General features: G+C 53.9%; 1 protein-coding gene across 3 annotated transcripts in view; it reads left to right on the top strand.

Annotated features, from left to right (window-relative positions):
- The first annotated feature begins 1,326 nt into the window (after positions 1–1,326).
- RPTOR (regulatory associated protein of MTOR complex 1) overlaps positions 1,327–19,915 on the top strand; it is a 307,301-nt gene continuing 288,712 nt past the window's right edge. For 2 of the 3 annotated variants that reach the window (XM_045085734.1, XM_045085735.1), the window contains exon 1: positions 1,327–2,247. In XM_045085734.1, coding sequence (XP_044941669.1) covers positions 2,086–2,247 — 162 coding nt within the window. In that variant the 5' untranslated portion in view covers positions 1,327–2,085. The remainder of the gene's footprint in view (positions 2,248–19,915) is intronic. The other variant, XM_045085733.1, reaches the window with a different exon arrangement.

Genomic DNA, 19,915 nt, shown 5'->3' with positions numbered 1-19,915 from the left:
TGGCATACTTGCTATGCGCTAGGTGAGAAAGATCTGGGATTTCACGCTTCATTCCGATGTAGAGAGGAACACAAAAGCCATCAGGATTTTGATATGGACTCCCGCACTGGGTCAAAGACCTGGGAAACCACAAAGAGACTGGGTATCTTCTAGAGTCCAAGCTGAGCTTTTAGATGAATAAAGCACAGCTGCTAGGTTTCCCTCTGCTATGGAAGGATCGTGCTAGCATCGGATTGGGCGTTCATACCGGACTAGGTGGGTTCACCAGTCTTGTGCATCCTTCAGGCTGGATATTATCATCCCGGTTTTAGATTTGAGGAAACTGAGGCCGGACTAGTTAGAGAATTGACCAGGGTTCCAGGAATGGAAAGCGATTCAGTCAAGATCTGGGGCCAGGTGCACCTGGCACCAAAGCCGAGAGGCACAGGGGAAGACCTGCCTCTTTGCCTCCTGCCTGGCTTTATTAAACGGGTCCATGTGCGTCTCACTAACAGTGTTCACGGAGCAGGCACTGCGGTTGGGTTTGTGGGCCTTGCTAGGGCAGAAGGTCACAGTTCTGCACACGCTGTAAGTAAGCGACGTTTCCGGGGTGCCTGGGTGGCTCGCTGGTCGAGGGTCTGACTCTTGGTTTCCGGGTCGTGGGATCCAGCCCTGCCCTGGGCTCCACATGCAGAGGGGAGTCTGCTCGGGATTCTCTCTCTTCCTCCGCCCCTCCCCCTGCTCTCTCGCTCTCTCTCAAATAAATACATAAAATCTTTTTTTTTTTTTTAAGCAATATTTCCCGAGTGAAAAATAAAGTACGGTGGGCAGCGTGCCTCCACGCATAGGCACTTGTAGCTTTTACTGGTTTGCACATGAAACTATATCAAGAGAAGAATAAACTGCTAAGAAAATAAGACGAATTCAATAAGAAACTGTATCACTGAAATTAATCCCCCCCCAGGGTATTCCCTGAAAAAGAAAAGAAAAGAAAACCTGATACTGTGGAGGATACTCCCCGCACCCTCCCCCCCCCATCTTTTGTAATAACGTCAGTGATTTTTCTGAAGCTTTTGCCGCCTTTTCAAAATCTGGAAGAAACCCCGGGGGGGTCAGTTGCTTTAATTTCGAGCATGTAACAATAAAAAGCTTTTTTCAACATTAATTAAATTGCCGTAGTTTCATTTGTAGGATTGACTGATATCACCCATGTATTGAATGAGCGCCATAAACTCTGGAAAGCTGAATTGTGGTAACCATAGTAACGAAGAAGGGGGCAATCTCGGCTTCCGCATCTCGGGAAGCGCGGCCAGAACGCGCTGAGGAAGTTTGGCCCGTCGGTCACGCCGTAGGTCGCGATGCATGCTGGGTGTTGGCAACATGGCGTCCTCCTTGGTGTGCTGATGAGAGGAGTTTCACTGTAGCTTCAAACCAGAGGGCACAACTCTCCGGACCCCACAAGCCCGCCCTGCCCGTCTCCCTCGCGCCTCCGTGTCGCGCTCCTCTCAGGACCGGGTCTCGGGCTGGCGAGAGCCGCGGCCCCGCAGGCCAGCCCCGGCCAGGCCGCGCGGATCCGGGGCTGAGGAGCCGGCTGCGGGCGGGCACGATGGGCCGGGGCTGGCTCCGGGTGCGGCAGCTCCGGCGAGTGCGGGACCCGCAGGGCTGAGCGCGGCCGCGGGAGCCCCGGCGCGCTCCGAGCCGCTTCCCGTCGGCCGGAGACCTCAGCCTCGTCGGCGAACCGGCGCCGAGAGCGGGCGGCCTTCCGTCCTCGGAGCGGCGGAGGCGTTGGAGGCCGGAGGAGGGTCGCCGTGAGGCCACCAGCCCCTCGCGCCTTTGACAGCTCCGCGCGACGCCCCGCTGGGACGCGCGGCCCGGGGTCTGCGGGCGCGTGTCTGCCGAGCCGCCGCCCGCCCCGCGCCCGCCCCGCGCCTGCCCCCGCGCCGCTGCCCGCGCGGAGTTCCAGGGGCCCCGACCTCCCGCCCGAGCGGGGGTCTCCGCGCGCCGCCGCTGTCCCGGTTAGTCGCCGGTGCCGGCGCGCGCGAGTGTTTAAGGCTGGAGGTCCTCGAGCGCCTGCTGCCGAGGACTCCGCCGCCCCCTGCCCCGCTGATGGAGTCCGAGATGCTGCAGTCCCCTCTGCTGGGACTCGGGGAGGAAGACGAGGCCGACCTCACGGACTGGAACCTGCCTTTGGCCTTTATGAAGAAGAGGCACTGCGAGAAAATCGAAGGCTCCAAGTCCTTAGCGCAGAGCTGGAGGATGAAGGACCGGGTAAGTGACCCGGGCTGCGCCCTTGGGCCTCGCGAGTTCTGTCCACGAAGAAAGTTCAGGGCCAGAGGAGCGCCCTTGGGAAAGCGGCGCTGTGTCCCCAGCCACATGTTGCAATGGGCTGGGCAGCGCGAGTGCCGTTTCACACGCGTTCTTGGTGGTGCATGGAAAAGGGGTGTTGGGGTCGGTAGCTGCTGGCCGCATAGTGTTACTTTAACTCAAACAGCTTTCGTTCGGACAGCAAAAGTCCGCCGAGTTCCAGCGTCCAGCCCGGCGAGTGTTCCCTCGCTCTGGTGTACTTAGCGCTGTTGGCGCCGGAGCAAGGACACCTTGGGCTAGATTACTTGTGCCCACGTGGTTAGCCTGCCCGGGTTCCTTTTTTTTTGGTTCAAGCTCTGTGAATGGCTGTGCTGGGAAACAACATTACGGGGGAAGGTTTAGCTGGTAACAAATTAATGCAAAGTTATTTTAAAGTTACAAAGAACTTCAGCCTAGCCTTCCACACGGCTTGTCTTGCGTCCAGACTCTTCCTCCTTTTATGTGGTGTCCTGGGGCTGTGGCGTGGAGACAGGATTTTTGCCACCGTTGGGTTAGAGGATGGTGGGTTGGAGCGTGCGTCCTGATTTTAGGGGGTCTCCATGGTCCTGGGAGTGGGAACAGTGACTCCTAAGCAGCTAGTAGGAAGGAAATGAGCCAGTTTTGGTGAGCCTGTCCTTAACTAACCTCTGTCTACCTCCTGGTCTCTAAAGTAAGAAGGTGGGGACCTGCTCCTCTGTGCACACTTCAAGTTTGTCTTTTTGTGATTTATTTTCTCCTTCAAGACTGTCTTTATTTAAACATTTCAGTGGTATAAGAAAGGGAGTTGGTGTTACATTCCAGTGTGATTGCTCTGGACTGAAGAACGTGCTTGGGGGAGATGACTGTTTCCCGTAAATGATGTTGAACGTAGGTAAGATCTCCGTGATGGTAATTCTGCTTGGTCGCTAGTAACCAGTCCTTCTGTTACTGACTTGCCTTAGGAAAATTTGTTCCATCCAGAGGTAGTTTGAGGAGCAGAGGACATAGTCATTGGAAGAGATTGTATGAAGTGTGTCTTACGGACATGTTTAGTACTAACTCCTAGTTCAAAGCTTTTGTGCTCGCTATGCTTATATGAAAAGAAACTTATTGTAAAGTAGCTGTCTAATCATTTTTTTCCCCCATTCTCCTATTTGGAGGACATTTTTTTCTTTCTTTCTTTTGAAATGTGGTTCCCTCTGCTACCCTGTACCGAATTTCAAACTGTTCAAACTGATTAATGGATATATTTTTGACCTTTTAATTAAAACATTAATTTGTGAATGATCAGCATTCCCTGATAAGCTCATCATAGGTTATTAAGAGAAAAGTTCTGAATCTGAGTAATTACTGAGGCCCTTCCTTAGGAAAGAGCCAGGGGAGGACGTTGGCTGTGTCTGACCTTTGCAAGGTGTTCAGTGAGGAAGAAAATCAGAAGCTGATATTTTCAGGTCGGTTTGTGAGAGCTTGGCATCCTAACAGGCCTTGTCCTCTCTTCCTCAGACTCAGCCCCAGGGGACCTTTCTGCACCCCTGCCAGGGCAAAGGTTGCAAACCCAAATGATGCTCACAGCTGGGAGGTAGCGTAAGCGAAGGGAGTGGGCCAGATAGAAGAAGGCGGCACAGGGTCAGAGATAAGTGGCAGCTGACAGTGACTTATGTCTGGTTGTCTAGAGGGTGGGCTCCGGAAAGCACAGCCACAACGGCTGGACGGCCACAACAGCTGAAGGGGCAGGCGGGTCCCAGCCGGGTCTTGTCCTTTCTCTCTTCTGCTTGGAGAAACCAGAGACTTTTTTTTTTTTTAAAGATTTTATTTATTTATTTGACAGACAGAGATCACAAGTGGGCAGAGAGGCAGGCAGAGAGAGAGGAGGAAACAGGCTCCCCGCTGAGCAGAGAGCCCAATGCGGGACTCGATCCCAGGATCCTGAGATCATGACCTGAGCCGAAGGCAGTGGCTTAACCCACTGAGCCACCCAGGCGCCCCCCTTTTTTTTTTTTTTTTTAAAATGAGACGCCTTCTGGTTTAAAACTGTTGGCACTCTCTCAGATGTTCTAAATCACGAAGGGGTCCGACACTGCAGGCTGCACGAGCCCCATTTGTGGGGCTGGTTCTCACCGGTGGGTCGCCTGGGTGTGACTTTGCTCTGTTCCCACAACACCAGACAGCCACTCCGATTCTAGGAATCTTGAGCACGCAGGCATCCGGGCCAGGCTGTCTCCCCTGGCCCCTCCCACGGTGTGGCGGGGCAGCCTTAGGGTAAAGTGACATGCGTGGGCCAGGCGTCCGGAGTAGGCCCTATGCATTCTACTCACCTTGGTGAGCCATGGACTGCCCAAACCCAGACTCAGCCTTTACTTCTTTCTGTGACCACGTGTGATTCTTATCTTGTGTGTATGTTAGTGGTGACCTACTGGTGCCTGTTGAGTGAAGTTGTTAAGGATTCCTAAAATCGGCATCTTCACTGAAGTTGACTGATGGCCCTAAAAAGTGTTCTGCCACTCAGCGTTCGGCATCTTTGCTGAGAGCTCCCGCAGCTGCCCACTCTCGTGGGATTCCCACGATTTTTCTTTGGGATCAGTGCTGGTTTTCCAGTGCCAGCATAATTGCATTTTAATTCCTAAGCTGTTGTTGGTTTAATACGCTGTTATCAAGTTAGTTTGTTGTGTGGTGAGTTCTGTGTAGAGTGAATGATTTGTAGACGCGTCAGTAGCACCTTGGGCTTGTCATTGGCAAATAACTAGCCTTACATAAGCTACAGCTCGGAATGAATCATCTGCAGGCCTGATAGGTCTGCACGGCCCTGTTTGTGTTTTGCTGTGATACTTCATGGTTGGCCCCCAGTTCGTTCTCCCACTGGAAAGTGGGCCTGTGGGAACGGTTGGTCTCAGATGGGTCTTTACCACACGTGTGGGACAGAATCAGGGACACTGGGGAGCTGTTGCCCTCAAAACCACGGACATACATGCTGCATTACACGTGTGTAGCGGACATAGGTATAAAATGATGAGCCGTTTCCCAGACGGGTCTCTGAGCTGATTGTCCCCTGGGTTTGTAAGCCGTGCTTTGACGTAGCCGTGGAGGAAGCCGCATGGGTGCCTCGGAGTCACGCAGGGACAGTAGAAGGCTCGCCCCACAGTGCTCGCTCCCCTCGCGTCCTCTGTCAGCTGCTCCGCTTAGGCTCCCTGCTAGGCCTTGAGACCGCCCTCCACAGGCCACCCAGGTTGCTAAATCTGAAAATCGCGTCTCTATCTCTTGTGTGACCTCTCCGCGGTGTCCGCTGTGGGCCACTCGCTCCCTCCCGAGACTCTCACCCGCCTCCGCGTCTCCCCAAAAGTCCGGGTCTCCCTCTGGGGTCTCATCCCTCCTCCTCAGACCTGTTTGCTGGCGGACAGCGATCTCGGTTCCTCCCGCTGTGCTGTGTAGGCCCCTCGCCAGCGGGTCGTGTTCACGCACGAGCGACTCGGCCCCGCGCCGGCCTCACTTCTGACCTGGGCCTGGAGCTCCTGGACGCCCGCTCTGCCGCAGTGCGCTCCGCCCCAGCACGCGGCCACGGCTCACGCTGTCCACCCCGGATTTCCCCTGCCTTCTTCCCTCCTCCCCTGCTCGCGGCCCTGTCCGGCTCACGCGTAGAGCCTCCAGCCCTGCCTCCCAGTGCAGCTTCCGCGGGGCTGCCGCGCTCCGTCTCTGCCCAGCGCAGCCCAGCGCCCGCGGCTGCCGCCTTCTGTCTGGACGACCAGACCCGCTCGCCGACCGGACTCCCTCCACGCACTCTGCCCGCAGCCGGTTCTTCACGCGGTGGCCGGGGGGGTCTTTCCCAGGTGGAAGCCGATCCTGTTCCTGCCAGGATGGTCCTCTCCCGGCTTCGCGGGTGCTTGGAGGAGAACGCGGGTTCCTCACCCCGGTGCGCAAAGCTTCCTGATCTGGCCCTGCCTGCCTTTTCTCCTTCCTGGATGGAAAGGCCTGGAATGCTCTTTCCTCGGCTCTTTGCACCCCTGGCTCTCTCGGTTGTCCACTCTCAGCTGCCGGCTCACTTCCTCAGAGAGGCCTTCCCGGATTACCTCACCTAAAGCAACTCCCGAGCCACTCATGGTCACTCTCGCTTTCTCTGGATTTTTCATTATATCCCAACTCCTGGAACGGAGGTTTTTTTTATTATAAAGCAGGGACCTCATTTATGGACAGTGCTGACACATGATAAAGACGGACTGAAGAAAAAATGCGTAGTTTGCAAAGGGCTCCCACAGACGCTGTGTTCTCCAAGGCCGCCCGCACCTTACCTGGTTGGGAATGATTGTCGCCATGGGATGAGGAGATGCGGCCTTAACTCCGCGGCTTGCCGAAGGGACCTAAGCTGCAGGGCCAGCGATGAGGGAGGTGCACTCGGGAAACAAGGCCTAGAACGGGGTCACAACGTTCCACTGACAAGTCCACATTTTGTGGCCTCGGAGTCTAAACCCAAGTGTGTCTGGGAGGCTGCTGGGATGGCGGTGAGGCAGAAAAGCAGGGGACAGTGCCGGTGCGCGGCTCGGCCGCTCCTGCGGTGCGCGGCTCGGCTGCTCCTGCGGTGCGCTCCGGGCTCCCCTGACCCTTATTTCAATGACAGTATAAGACAGGGGCCCCCAGCTGCCTTAGTCGGTGGAGCAAGCGACTCTTGATCTCAGGGTCATGAGTTCAAGCCCCACGTTGGGTGTAGAGATTACTTAAAAATAAAATCTTAAAAAAAAAGTAATAAGGCAGGGGCGCGCTGGGCCGGCCGGGGAACCCAGCTGCACCTGGCTCGCTAACCAGCAGCTCTGGGCACTCAGGCTTGGGTCTTTGGCAGAGACGTGTCTTGAAAATGGACAAAATGAGCTGTCGCTTCAAGGAAAAAGACTGACAGGATTTGTTGCGAGGGATGAAATTTGAGTTTTCAGGTGAAAGGCGAGAATTTTGGAGAACCCGTGTCTGCTGCCACGAGCTTCCCAGCTTCCCACACCTTAGGACTCTTCCAATGAGACCATGGGGGCAGAATGAATAGGAATTTTTTTGTATTTGAAATGTACAAGGACGTTCATCTGGGACATCTGCATAATTCAGTAAGCTGGTGTTTCCAGATGACTGACCCGTGGTATCATAGAATCATCCGTGGGTAAAAGATTCACTGAGAGTGAGGCCAGTGCGGTTGGCCCATGGCGGTGGCTTTGGCTACATCAGGTATCCTACTTTGTGTTCTGTTCAGATAGATTGCTGCTAACCTTTAAGAAACTGCAATTTTCTGAGTTTTGACATGGTCTGAGAGAAGAATATTCTCAGTAATTTGGATCTATTGGTACATCTTTGTGAGGTCAGAGTTTGTGTGTCTACTTCGACCAAACAATGCGTCATATCAGATGGAAACAGTCTGAGGTCCAGCTGTCTTCTGGGAAAGCAGATACTAAAGAGATTTGCAAAAAACTGTCACTTTAACAATTTTTTAAAAAGATTTTATTTATTTATTTGACAGACGAGATCACAAGGAGGCAGAGAGGCAGGCAGAGAGAGAGGAGGAAGCAGAGAGCCCGATAGAGCAGAGAGCCCAACATGGGGCTCGATCCCAGGACCCTGAGATCGTGACCTGAGCTGAAGGCAGAGGCTTAACCCATTGGGCCACCCAGGCGCCCCACTGGTCTAACAATTTAAAAAAATATTTTATTTATTTATTTGACACAGAGAGAGACACAGGGAGAGAGGGAACACAAGCAGGGGGAGTGGGAGAGGGAGAAACAGGCTCCCCACTAAGCAGGGAGCCTAATGCAGGGCTTGATCTCAGAACCCTGGGATCATGACCCAAGCCAAAGGCAGACACCCAATGATTGAGCCACCCAGGCACCCCAACAATTTTTTAAAAATACGGTTATTTTTCATAGACCTATCTATTTAAATATATAATGAGTTTATAATTTTTAAATGAATCAATAAAGAAATACATTGCTTTTATTTTTCCTTATTGGCTTTACCCTCTAACGTGGAAACTGCTGATAATGTTGCTTATAACATAAGCTCTTTGGGAGTCTTCAGTAATCTTTGAGCATAAAAGTGTCCCATCACCAAGAGTTTGAGACTCGTTGGTGTAGTTAGAAGAAAGTGGGCGTCAGACTTAAATTAGGAAGCAGGGCTTGAGGATATCAGGTGGTTGGCCAAAAATACCAAGCAGAGAGGACCAGAGATTAGGTAGCAGGCCTAGAAGGGATCTGTTCGTCCCTTTCATCCTGGAGCTTGTGTTCATAAAGACCAGTCACCGGATCCGTGACTGCACGGCCATCATCAGGGCCTCCTGCTGCCCGGGACTCCCGGCGTGTGTCCTGGAGGGGGTCACTCTGCTGTTCATTCAGTAGCGTCTTGTCCTGGGAGTGAAGGAGCATCCTTCCAAGTATGGCAGGGGAAGGTGGCCAGAAGTCGTCACTTCAGGACGACAAACGTGTGCTGCTCTATTACAGGGTGCTATGCTCTCTAGAACCCTAGGATCTAGCAGGACAGACAGGCCCGTCAACACCAAGCTGTAATACACTGTTACGTGGGTTCACAGGTGAGAAAGGCATGATCATAGAGAAAACTTGCGTTTATATTAAATCAGTCAGTTATTGGCATTGAACCGCATTTATGAGATGCAAATCAGTCCCGCTGACCAAGCGTGGGACTCTCAGCGACGAGTGACTGTTGGCCTGACGGTGGGGAGCTGCTTGTGGGTCTCCATGGGGCAGCAGCACACGGGGTTTGTGATTCAGAGGATCTTTTTGACCGTGGGTGGAGTGGAGGGTTTGGAGGGGTGGTCCGGGAGGTGGGAACACCCGCCGGAGAGGGGAGTTGCGGGAATGCAGGTGCGAAGCGGGGCCCAAAGCCAGGCAGCCGCAGTAGGAGGGTGGCCGCGAGGAGGTGGGGTCTAGGGTCTGGTCCCGTCTTGTGGGTTACAGAGTGGGCGGCCAGTGCGGCCACCAGCCTCTGCACTTGAAGCGTGTGAACTTGCCGTTGGCACTCGTCACGGGAGGCTCAGGAGCCACAAAGGGACCATCTACAGAGACTTTTTTTTTTAACCTGCTTTAAAAAATGTGCCGTGTTCCATTTTGAACAACGTGCTGTGGAAGAGTCCTGAAATGGATAAGAACATTTCTCCTCATTATCACCTTGTAGAATTCTAAAGCTGGAGTTTTAACAAGGTGGCGTGTGGATTATATATAGACGGTGTCTCCAGGTTTTTGACTCTTTTCTCCTTCTCTTCCGAAGCCATGAAGAAAGGACTTGGGCCGTCTACCATGCTTGTTTCAGGAGAGCTGAAGTTTGACACCTTTTCTTTCTGGGAGTCTCGTTAGATGCGTGGAAGATGCCATCCCAGGAGATGTTTGATATGATAATTAATGCTTTAATCATGTTCTTGAGTCGCAACTTGTCCGACGGGTGCCGCTGTGCGGGGGCGGGGAGCGCGCGCGCCCCCAGGCCGCCGTGGAGAACTTGGGCTCCTTTGACCGCCCCCCATCAGTTTGATTTCTTGATTTGCAGTGTTTTCTGTCCCTAGGTTCTGGTATGATGTCAAGCTAAAGAAACACTGTAAAGCCGGGACAGTGGCTCCCTCCGCCCTTTACCCAGAGTCGCCGGCTGTTTGCATCTTCTTCCCCTTCGTGGTCGCTCCCCGCTTCCCTGTGTCAGGCTGAGGCCTAAGTCGAAGGCTCTGTGCGCCCTCGTGCCGTCACGTGTGTGGCTCTGTGAGCAAGGACTGTCTTCCGCAACCAGTGCACGGTCGCAGGGTGGTGAAAGTCCGGGCATCGGTCATCGGTACCTCACTGTTATTGATGCACGTTCATGTCCCCGTGTTGGCGTTTGTCCCAGCAGTGCCCCCTTTCTTAGCAGTTTCTGCCCTCCCCGCCGCCCCTCAGGGCCACTCCGCTCACTGCCTTTAACGGTCTTGTCTGTGCAGCCTCCTTTGATCGAAGGGAGTTTCTCAGCCTTTCTTAGAATTTCTTGCCCTTGACAGTTTTTTCTTGTGGTAAAACGCACTAAGGTCTGTAGCGCGTTAATCCTCGGTAAGCGCGCCGCGCCGTGGCGTCGGGTCCGTTCGCTCCCCATGCGCCCGTCCATCCTCCGCCCCCCAACTTCACCGCCTGCCGGCCAGCTCCCTGCACCCCTCCCAGCCCCCGGCGGCAGACGTCCTGCTGTCTCTGAATGCCTTGACCTTGGTATTCTTCACGGGTGCCGGAGGTTACTTTGTAGAACGTCCTCAGGCTGGGTTTGCCCCATCCTAGGCAGGGTCAGGGTGTGCGTCCCGGGTCACAAAGCAGTTGAAGCCACGTGCAGTGCGCAGAGCATCGTGTCGGAGAGCTCGCGGTGCCGGGGGGCGCCTGGGCAGCTCTTCGTCTCTGCCCACCTCATGACTTCAGGGTTGTGGGAATGAGCCCCACGTTGCTGGGCTCCGTGCTCAGCAGGAGTCCGTCTGAGAGTCTCTCTCCCGCTCCCCCTGCCCTTCCCATGCTGTCTCTCTCTCTCTTAAATAAAGAAATAAATCTTAAAAAACAAAAAACAAAAAACAAAAAGAGGGGCGCCTGGGTGCTCAGTGGGTTAAGCCACTGCCTTCGGCTCAGGTCATGATCTCAGGGTCCTGGGATCGAGCCCCATGTCGTGCTCTCTGCTCAGCGGGGAGCCTGCTTCCTTCTCTCTCTCTCTCTCTGCCATTCTGCCTGCTTGTGATCTCTGTCCAATAAATAAACAAAATCTTAGGAAAAAAAAAGCAAAAACAAAAGAAAGCACATGCTGTGGCTTATTGTTGTCTCTGGTTCCACGGCCCCAGGTTGGGGCGCACAGAGGGGAGTTTCTGGGTTGATAACCCTGGCACTTGGGGCAGCAGACCTGCTAAGGGTTAATATGTACTCACATTGTGGTTGGAGGCACACTCCGCATCCAGTGACGTGCCCAGACCCTAGCTAGTAGAATATGCTATTCCACGTGAGTTCCAGGTGCCTCCGTGCTGGGACGGACTCATCATGCCCGTTTGGGACCTTGCCCTTTCTGGGCCAAGCCTGGCGTGTGTATGAGCAGACACGGGGTGTGGGTGTGGCCCTGGAGGAGTTTGTTTGTGATCTGAGAAAAATGGCATTCTTAAGCAAAATCAAAGCACAATACAATGATTATGTATCTGCACTTGAGTCACAAGTTAGTGATTTCAGGAATTCTGTTGGCCGGACATTTCTCCTGTGTCTGCATGCCCAAGGCGCTCGGCTGAGCCCCGAGTGCGGTGCCGAAGGATGAATGGAAGTGTGCGCGGGTCGGGGTGGGGTGTGGAGAGGGGAGAGGGGAGTTAGGTCGGAAACCGCTCATTTCTAGAACTCAGTAATTCAGCGAATGTCTGTCTAGTGCCTTCTGTGCCAGGCAGGGTGCGAAATGTGGGTGATTCATTGCTGAACAACTCCTGCTTTTAGGGCGTTTACCAGTTTTGGGGGGAAGATGCGTTGACTCAACGCCGGAGGTGGGGTGCTGGGCCGGTGGTGGCTGCACACGGAGTGCGGGAGAGGCCTTCTGGAAGACTGGCACTCTGAGTCAGAGCCTGGAAGGGCCCCGAAGGTTGCCAGGCAGAGAAGGGAGAGGGTGTGAGGGCCAGGCCCAGGAGCCAGGGTGCGCAGAGGTGGGGGGGCGAGAGCGTGGCCTCTGGGGAACCGCCCTTCTCTGAGGCTGGGCCTCCTGGTACGGGTTTCCCTCCGTGCTTCCTAAGGCGACAGCTGGCCACCTGCCCCCGGCCACCTGCCTGCTGTGTTTTCCCTCTGTCGCTGCCGCCACCCTAACACCAGGTTCTGTATTGGGTGTGTCAGCCCCACTCAACCAGGGACTTGGTTTTGTTCACTGCCGCACCCCGACTTCTCACGCAGTGCTGCTTGGTAGGAGGTCCTCAGTACTTACCGATCAGGCGACGAGTCGGGGCCGGGACAGTGCTGGGAGACATGGTCAGGGCCTCTGCACACGGACGGGTGGACAAGGCAAGTCCTGACAGGCTTCACAAAGCCCTGGGAATTTGGGTTTTGTTTTAAGGATGATTAAGAAATGTTTTAAAGCAGGGTAGTGACATAATTGGGATTTTAGAAAGATTTCACTGGCTGCAGAATGAGAGAGAGAGACAGGATGGGAGTGTGTGTCGTGCACAACCCTGTGTGTGTGTGTGTGTGTGTGTGTGAATGGGGAGAGGGCATGGGTCAGGAGCCCGTGGAGGGTGTGGGGAGGCGGGAGCCGAGGAACGCTGGCTGCCACTGAGCCAGGCCAGTGCCAGGGAGGCGTGGGCGGCCCCGAGATCCCCCTGGGGCAGGGAATGGTGGCGCTCGGCCACCGACTGGGTGCAGGAGGTCGTAGAGGGACTTGCAGGCTCCGGCTGGATGTAGGAGAGAGAGGGGGCGAGCTCCTGTGGGCATTTGGGAAGGGAGAGAACAGGCGCCTCACTCCGGAGATTGGAGAGCACTTCCTTGAAGGAGCGTTTCAGAGGGAAATGTTGCAAGTGCTGCTTAAGATGGGTCCCTGGCCCCCTGGCCTCTTGGGTGTCTGGCCCGCATTCATCCCCCCTACGCTTCGCGTCCTCACGCCCTGGCTGCCGGTGGGAGCCCCGCGGCGAGTGCCGTTCAGCTCGCTGTGCTCTTGGATCGCTTCCTCTTTCCTCCTCGAGAGTCGAGAGTCGAGAGTGGATCAGAGACACGGGAGCCTGAAAGCACCGGCAAATGTAAATTAGACGTTTCCTTTCTCTGCGCCCTCGGAGCCCTGGCTCAGGTTCAGAATTAGTTTCTGTAGAGCCGGGAGCCGCTCTGAGATGCGCGTCGTCCTGTGTTTCTCTCCCGCATCCGTGTCCCGAATGCCCCGGCGTGTTCGTGCGCGTCCTTCCGCGTTCCGCCGCGTGGTTGATCGCCGCGCCCGGGACTGCCCTGCGCCGGTCCCGTCTGCTGCCGGCCTGGCCTCGGGGTGGTGGCGCCCGGCTCAGACCTGCAGTGGGGCTCAGGCCCCCTCAGAGAGCTGCCCCCGTCTCTCCCGTCGCGCACACGGCGGCTCTCCGGAGAAAGCGCCATGACCCGGTCCGCAGGCAGGATGCCCCGGGGGTGTCACCCTTGAAACAGAACTTTATCCCGGGCGTGGCTTTAGTACTGGAAAAATATTTTAGCATTTTTATCAGACAAACTGAGTTCCTCGAAAACTTGTTTTCCTTCTGAGTACACAAATAAACACATGTCGTTGTAAAATTTTTAGAAAATAGAGAAAAACATAATGAGAATAAAAATTATATAAAATCCCACATTGGCACTGATAATATTTTGGCGTGATTTCCACTTCTGTGTCATCCCTCGTCCCCTTTCCTGCGACCGAGATTGTACCGTATGTGTCCCTGCAGGACCATCTTGAATTCCCCATTTGTGATATCCTTACGATTGTAGGATTTAGAGCATAATGATAAACACTCAGGGAACCCCCGTGACGCCCAACAACTAGATCAGCACTAACACTGTCCCAGCCACCAGCTTTAACATCTTTTCTGCTTCTGGGACGTTCTTGACTTCTGATGGCTCTCAGCTTGCAAGTTTTCGACTTTACGACGGTGTGACAGGGATACGTGCTCAGTAGAAACCCTCCTCGCGATTCCGAACGTGCATCTTTTCCCGGGCTGGTGTCCATACGTGGTCGGACCCTCTCTCGTGATGCCGGGCAGCGAGCAGAGCCCCCCGTGAGCCCGCGATCAGCAGGGTCACCCAGCCCATACGGTGACAGCCATCCCGTCCCCACACGGCCACCGCTTGTCACCCTCTGTGCAGTGTTCACCAAGTGCCAGGTGGTCAGCGCTCTGTGGTAAGAGAGGCTTCGTGCAGGCCGGCTGTAGGCTGCGGGAGTGCCCTGCACACGCGGGGCCGGGCTCGGCTGGGCTCTGGCCGTAGGGTAGGTTGTGATATGGGTTTCTTAGGATTTAATGCCACTGTAAGTTGAAGAAGATCTGAACTAGCTTTGTTTTAAGTCGTACCTGGCTGTGTCAGGGGTTGTCTGGGGTTTTGCATATCAACAGCCCCTTTCCTTACCGGACAGCCTGTGAGCAGGTGCATTCGTGGTTGAGTTGGCTGAGGCCTGACCTTAGATGATTTGCCCACGCAGGGCCCCGGGGCTGGGGTGGGAGAGAGGGCGAGCACTGTTGGGCTGGCTGGCCGTGCTCACCCATTGTTTGCTGACTTGCTGACGACCCAGGGAGCTCCAGTCTCTTGGCGGGAAAGAAGAGGGAGTGTGAGCTGGTCCAGAACTCTGGAAGCTCTGTAAAGTCGTGCACGCAGCGACCTGCTCAGCGGGTAAGATCGATCACGTTGAGTTGTTTAACTCGGGGTTGCAGACTGTGTTATCCCTCGGCGGAGAGGAGCGGGGTGACGGGGAGCTAGGGAGGGGTTTTAGAAGAGTGGTCCAGTTGAGGAAGGCTTCTGGAGGAGGCGGGACCCAAGCTGGACTTGGAGTTGGGTTTGACCAGCCAGAATGTGGAGGGAGGTGTGTGGAGGGCATCTGTCGTCGGTGACAGGAGGGCCTTTTAGAGCACAGCGGGGTAGTGCCGGTGGCTGCAGAGGCGAGGTGGGGGGCACTGGCTGTGGCGGGCATCGTCGTGCTTTGGGTGCCCGGCAGGAGGCATGACCCTTTTCTTCATTAGGGAGGCGTGGGGAGGGGTGAAGGCCATGGGGGGAGCAGTTTGGATTGGCGCATATCCAGGGACCGTGTGCTCGGGGTCTCCGTCCTAGTGTTTTCATCCGTATAGGGGGCCTATGGCCACCTCTGACAGTGTGGATGTGGGGATTTCATGGGACGGTGTTTTGTGGAGCCCTGATGGCTGCTGACGCCTGGCCCGGTGTTCCTGTTCTGAGGGGTGGTAGCGTGTGCACCTACGCTTTCCTCCGCATGCCTCCTGTTGCATAGCTACTAATGAGCTCCATCCCATTTTGGTGCCATAGCTTAAATATCAACTATTTGGAGGAAAAAGAGTGAAAATTGCCCCCTGTCGAGGCAGCAAGCTGTGCCTGCAATTATCATCCATTGGTAAGGGCAGAAGCTGTTCAGGTGACCACCCTCCTGCGAGGAGCTCCAAACGGGGCAGTTTTGGATTTTCTGTTTTCTTTAACCTTTCCCAGCGATGCCAGCCCCTTTCCCTCAAAGGTGTGAGCTCTCCTGGGCTCTGTGCTCTGCCCGAGTGTGTTTATGTGAGGTGCTGGTAAATGTTGTGGCTGAATCTAAAGCTTACACTTCCCGTAAATCAGTGCTTGTGAACGTTCCCGAAAATGATAGATTCTTGCGAGCCGCCGTGGCCGGTGTGAGGTGTTCAGTAACAGCTCTCTCGTTTTTCAAGTTCATTTCATTCAGAATGGGTATTTTTGTAAAAACAGTTCTGGGAGTCTCCCGGAACAGGCTGGGAAGAAGAGGTCACCATCACTGCTCCCTTCTTTTCTAGTAAAGGTGCTGCGGAGGTAACGTGAAGCGATCCCGGCAGGACCTGGCCTGTGAGGCGCGCCGCGGAAGTCTCTGGACACGCGCAGCGAGGCCCTTCCCCGCCGCTGGTGACGCCCTGACTCTTACTGCGCTGCCTTTCCCTCGGGTGGGCTCGCTGGCCCGGGGCTGTCCTGGGTCCCAGGAGAAATGAGCCCAGCAGGAAGTACTTTAGCTCTCCTGGAGCCCCACTGGGAGGAGGGGCGTGGGGGCTGACCCAGAAGTCGAAGGCCTGGTGCTGACCCCTGGACTTCGGAACTGCGCCTGAAGCCACATTTCTGTGACCTCGATCTGGTCCTTTGTCTCCTGGGGCTGATCGCCGGGCCTCCTCTCCCTGTGCAGCGACCCCTGCTCGCCCACCAGCGGGGCTGCCTGTTCCTGAGTCCGGAGCTTGTGTTTCCTCCATGAGTTCCGGTTTGCTTCGTGTTCTCCTGAGTGTCAGCTTTGGGTCCCCGACCGGCTCTCCCTGGTCTCGGGCTTGCCCGGGTCCCGTCCCGCAGCGCGGCGTGTCGGGCAGTGAGCCCTGCGCGGTCTGGGCTCCGAGCGCTGCGTCTGCTCAGATGCTCTCCCGGACCCCAGGTGCCAAAAGACATGCCGGACTGGGCTTGGAGAGTGCCTGATCCTCTCGGCCACTGCTCTGGTCCCCGTCCCTGACACTCATCTGTGCTCCTCCGCCGGGAGTTGGCTCTGCTCTTGCTTACCGCGCCTCCACGGGGATGTGCTTGATTAGGGCGCATTGGCTAGTGCCCTGTGAGTGTCTCGAGTTACTACACAGAACTCAGAGGACCCTAATTTATGATCCACTTTATTGCTTTATTTAAGCACTGAGAGTTTTCAGGTAACTAAATGTATTTGCACTTCAGTAAATTTATTGAGAAATAGTTGCCGGATTATGCCTGATGATATCTCTTCTCCTTTAAGAAGAATTTCATGCTGAGTAGATTAAGGTCGATTCTGTAGATTATTTTTATTCTTCATTTGATGGCTTCAACGTAGAGATGTGTTGGGTTAATATGTCCACAAATGGCCTGATTTTAAGGAATTGTCTTCATCGAATTATGAGCCTCTTTTAAATCCAGGACTAATAAATCCAAGCTAATGTAGGAAACTGGCATTTTCAGGTTATTCCACTTCCCTGTAAGAAGATTCGTGGCAGCACTCACTCGCTCTCTGAGTGTCTCCTGAATGGTTGCGGGCAGCCTCGTGTCCAGCAAGAGGGACCCGGTTGAATTAGGCACATTGTACCCTGGACTCTTCACCGCTGCTGAAGGCAGCGAGATCTTTCTATGTGTGCTCTCAGGGGAAGGTTTTCAAGACCTGTTACTAAATAACTAAAAATAAACCCTGATGTAAACCCGCCATCAAGGCATGTAACAGACTATATGCTACAGTCTTGTCTGTGTCCTTAAAAAGCTGTGTGTTCATGTAACAATACGTGCTTATCTGTGTAAAACATTTACGGAGCATACACGCTTGTAGGCAGTATGGGAAGCAGGCATTGGTAGAATTATATTTATAAAACATTTTTGTTTCCTGTGCTTAATTTTTAAAATCGTCTGCATGATTTTTTTTTTAATGTTAATGAAAAAAGATGACTGCTTAGGCTGTGTCCTCTGTGGGCAGAGGTTTGGTGGTGGTTTTAAAGTTTATGGTATTACATCTTTTTCTTTTTTTTAAGGTTTTCTTATTTATTTGAGAGAGAGGGAGCACATGTGTGCGTGTGTGTGAGCAGGGGAGGTGCAGCGGGAGACAGGAGGAGAGAAGCAGACTCCATGCTGAATTCAGAGCCTGACAGGGCTCGACCTTCGTGACCCTGAGATCATGACCTGAGCCGAAATCAAGAGTCAGATGCTCGACTGACAGAGCCATCCAGACGCCCCTCCAGTGACATTTGTTTTAGATGCTTGACGTCACCCTGTTGAGGCTCATTCCCGCTCGGGCCCTTTCCTGCTCTGTTTCCAGTCGGACTGCGTCTGCCGCCAAGTCTTCAGGGTCTCATCCGCTCGTCTGCAGCGTGCGATCCTGCGGTACGCCGGGCACTGTAGTTCCCGTTTCCGGTACTGGTTTTCTGTTCTCAAGAAATTCTGTTTGGGTCTTCTTTATGGATTATATTTTTCTCCTTTTTTTTTTTTTTTTTAAGATTTTATTTATTTATTTGACAGAGATCACAAGTAGGCAGAGAGGCAGGCAGAGAGAGAGGAGGAAGCAGGCTCCCTGCTGAGCAGAGAGCCCGATGTGGGGCTCGATCCCAGGACCCTGGGATCATGACCGGAGCCGAAGGCAGAGGCTTTAACGCACTGAGCCACCCAGGCGCCCCTATAATTCTCTCCTTTATATTCACATTTTAATCCTTGAACAGATTCATGCACCGTTTTAATGCTCTTGTCTGTTACTTCCATCATCACCGCTCTGAGTCTCTCCGTTAACCGGTTTTCTCCTGTTTGCAAACGGCATTTCCTGCGCTTCCTTCCATCTGGTAATTCTTGATCGGACGCCGCACACAGGGAATGTTGTGCTGTGGGCTGTCTGGCACTGTCTCCACTTCAGGTGCCGGGTTTTGTTCTGTATCAGTGTCATTCTTCCAAGGCTCGTCTCCTAGCTTTGTTAAGGCCGGTCTCAGTCAGGGGATGGCCGACTATGGCCCGCAGGCTTATCTGGCCTACTGCGTGTTTCCGTAAATCGAGCCCGGGGGAATGCAGCCGTGTCATTTATTATCTGTGTTGCTTCGTGCTACGGTGTCAAGAGTGGAGCAGTTGAGACGGACGGACCGCAAGGCTAAAATATTTAGTGCCCGGCTCTCTGCAGGAGACATGGGACGGCCTGTAGTCTGGAGAAGCCTTCGCTCTGGGTCTAGGTTAGCCCCGTGCCTCGGGTGTGTTTCTGCAGAGTGTGCCGGCTGTTCGGTGAGGTCTCTTCATTCGGACTTGTTGGAACTCAGCTTCCCAGCCTTTCCCAGCGCTTGTTCTGTGCTTGGTCTCCTGTGGTTTCGCTGACTGTATGCTCAGCCTAGTGCTTAGCCAAGGACACGAGGGGCCGCACGTAGGTTTCTGCCGCTCCCTCTGGTACTCTGGCCTGTCTGGCCCCGTGGCCTCAGCCTCCGTGACCTCTGATCTCTGTCTCTCAGCTCAGAGGTCCGGATGCTACCTTGCTCTGCCGGAAGCCCCATCTGCCCACACAGAAAGCTTGGCGATTGTGGGGCTCGCCTCATTTGCTTGCTTTCTCTCAGGGACCGCATTCCTGTACTCTGTGTTGTTTGATGCTGAAAAAGTGTTGTATGTGTTTGGTTCAGTTTTTTGGTCCTGTACGGTGGGAGGACCAGTCTGGTACTCGTTACTGATCTTCCTGGAGGTGGAGGTCTTCTCAGTGTGATAGCACAGATGAGCCACACATGAGTCACGGAAGATCAGAAGTGTAGGAGAGATGAATGTCGCAGGAGGAGATCACCTTTTATCAAATACATTCGTTGACAGTTGACGCTTTAGCATTAATAAACTGTTATGTGTTCACGTTGTTTTCACTGAACCAAATTTCTCCCCCAGTGGCATTTCACTTTCCAGTTTAAATGTGGTGTTAACATTTAAGATCACATCAGTGTATCAAACTAGTAGTACAGCTCAACGTTTGAGAGAGCTCTGCTGGCAGGATCCCTAGACAGGTGACTGACATGGCTGGATTCGGAGTTCCTCCTTTCTTGGATAGAAACATGTGCATTTCATTTGGGCTTTATAAAGCCAGGTGGGTCAGAGGGTGAAACGGAAATCTTTGTTTAACGTGTAAGAGGATTTAAGAATAAAATCCTTCCCTGTTTGGGTGTTGCAGATCTACATCGGGCATTTGGTCATGCAGTCTGAGTGTAGCAGAAGGGTTTAGTTACTTGTGGAAATCCTCTTCCTGTGTTAATAATCATTATGGGCCTGGAAGGGCCGTCTAATTGCTCTTAACATTTCGCTGTTTTCTTTCTTTTTTTTTTTTTTTAAAGATTTTATTTATTTATCAGAGAGGCGGGGGGGAGAGAGCGAGCACAGGCAGACAGAGAGGCAGGCAGAGGCAGAGGGAGAAGCAGGCTCCCTGCTGAGCAAGGAGCCCGATGTGGGACTCGATCCCAGGACGCTGGGATCATGACCTGAGCCGAAGGCAG

The sequence above is a fragment of the Mustela putorius genome, unplaced genomic scaffold (genome assembly GCF_011764305.1).
Source record: "Mustela putorius furo isolate JIRA1106 unplaced genomic scaffold, ASM1176430v1.1 tig00000873_pilon_pilon_pilon, whole genome shotgun sequence".
Classification (NCBI taxonomy): domain Eukaryota; kingdom Metazoa; phylum Chordata; class Mammalia; order Carnivora; family Mustelidae; genus Mustela; species Mustela putorius.
The sequence above is the reverse complement of the archived record's forward strand: the minus strand, read 5'-3'. Positions and strand labels throughout refer to the sequence as shown.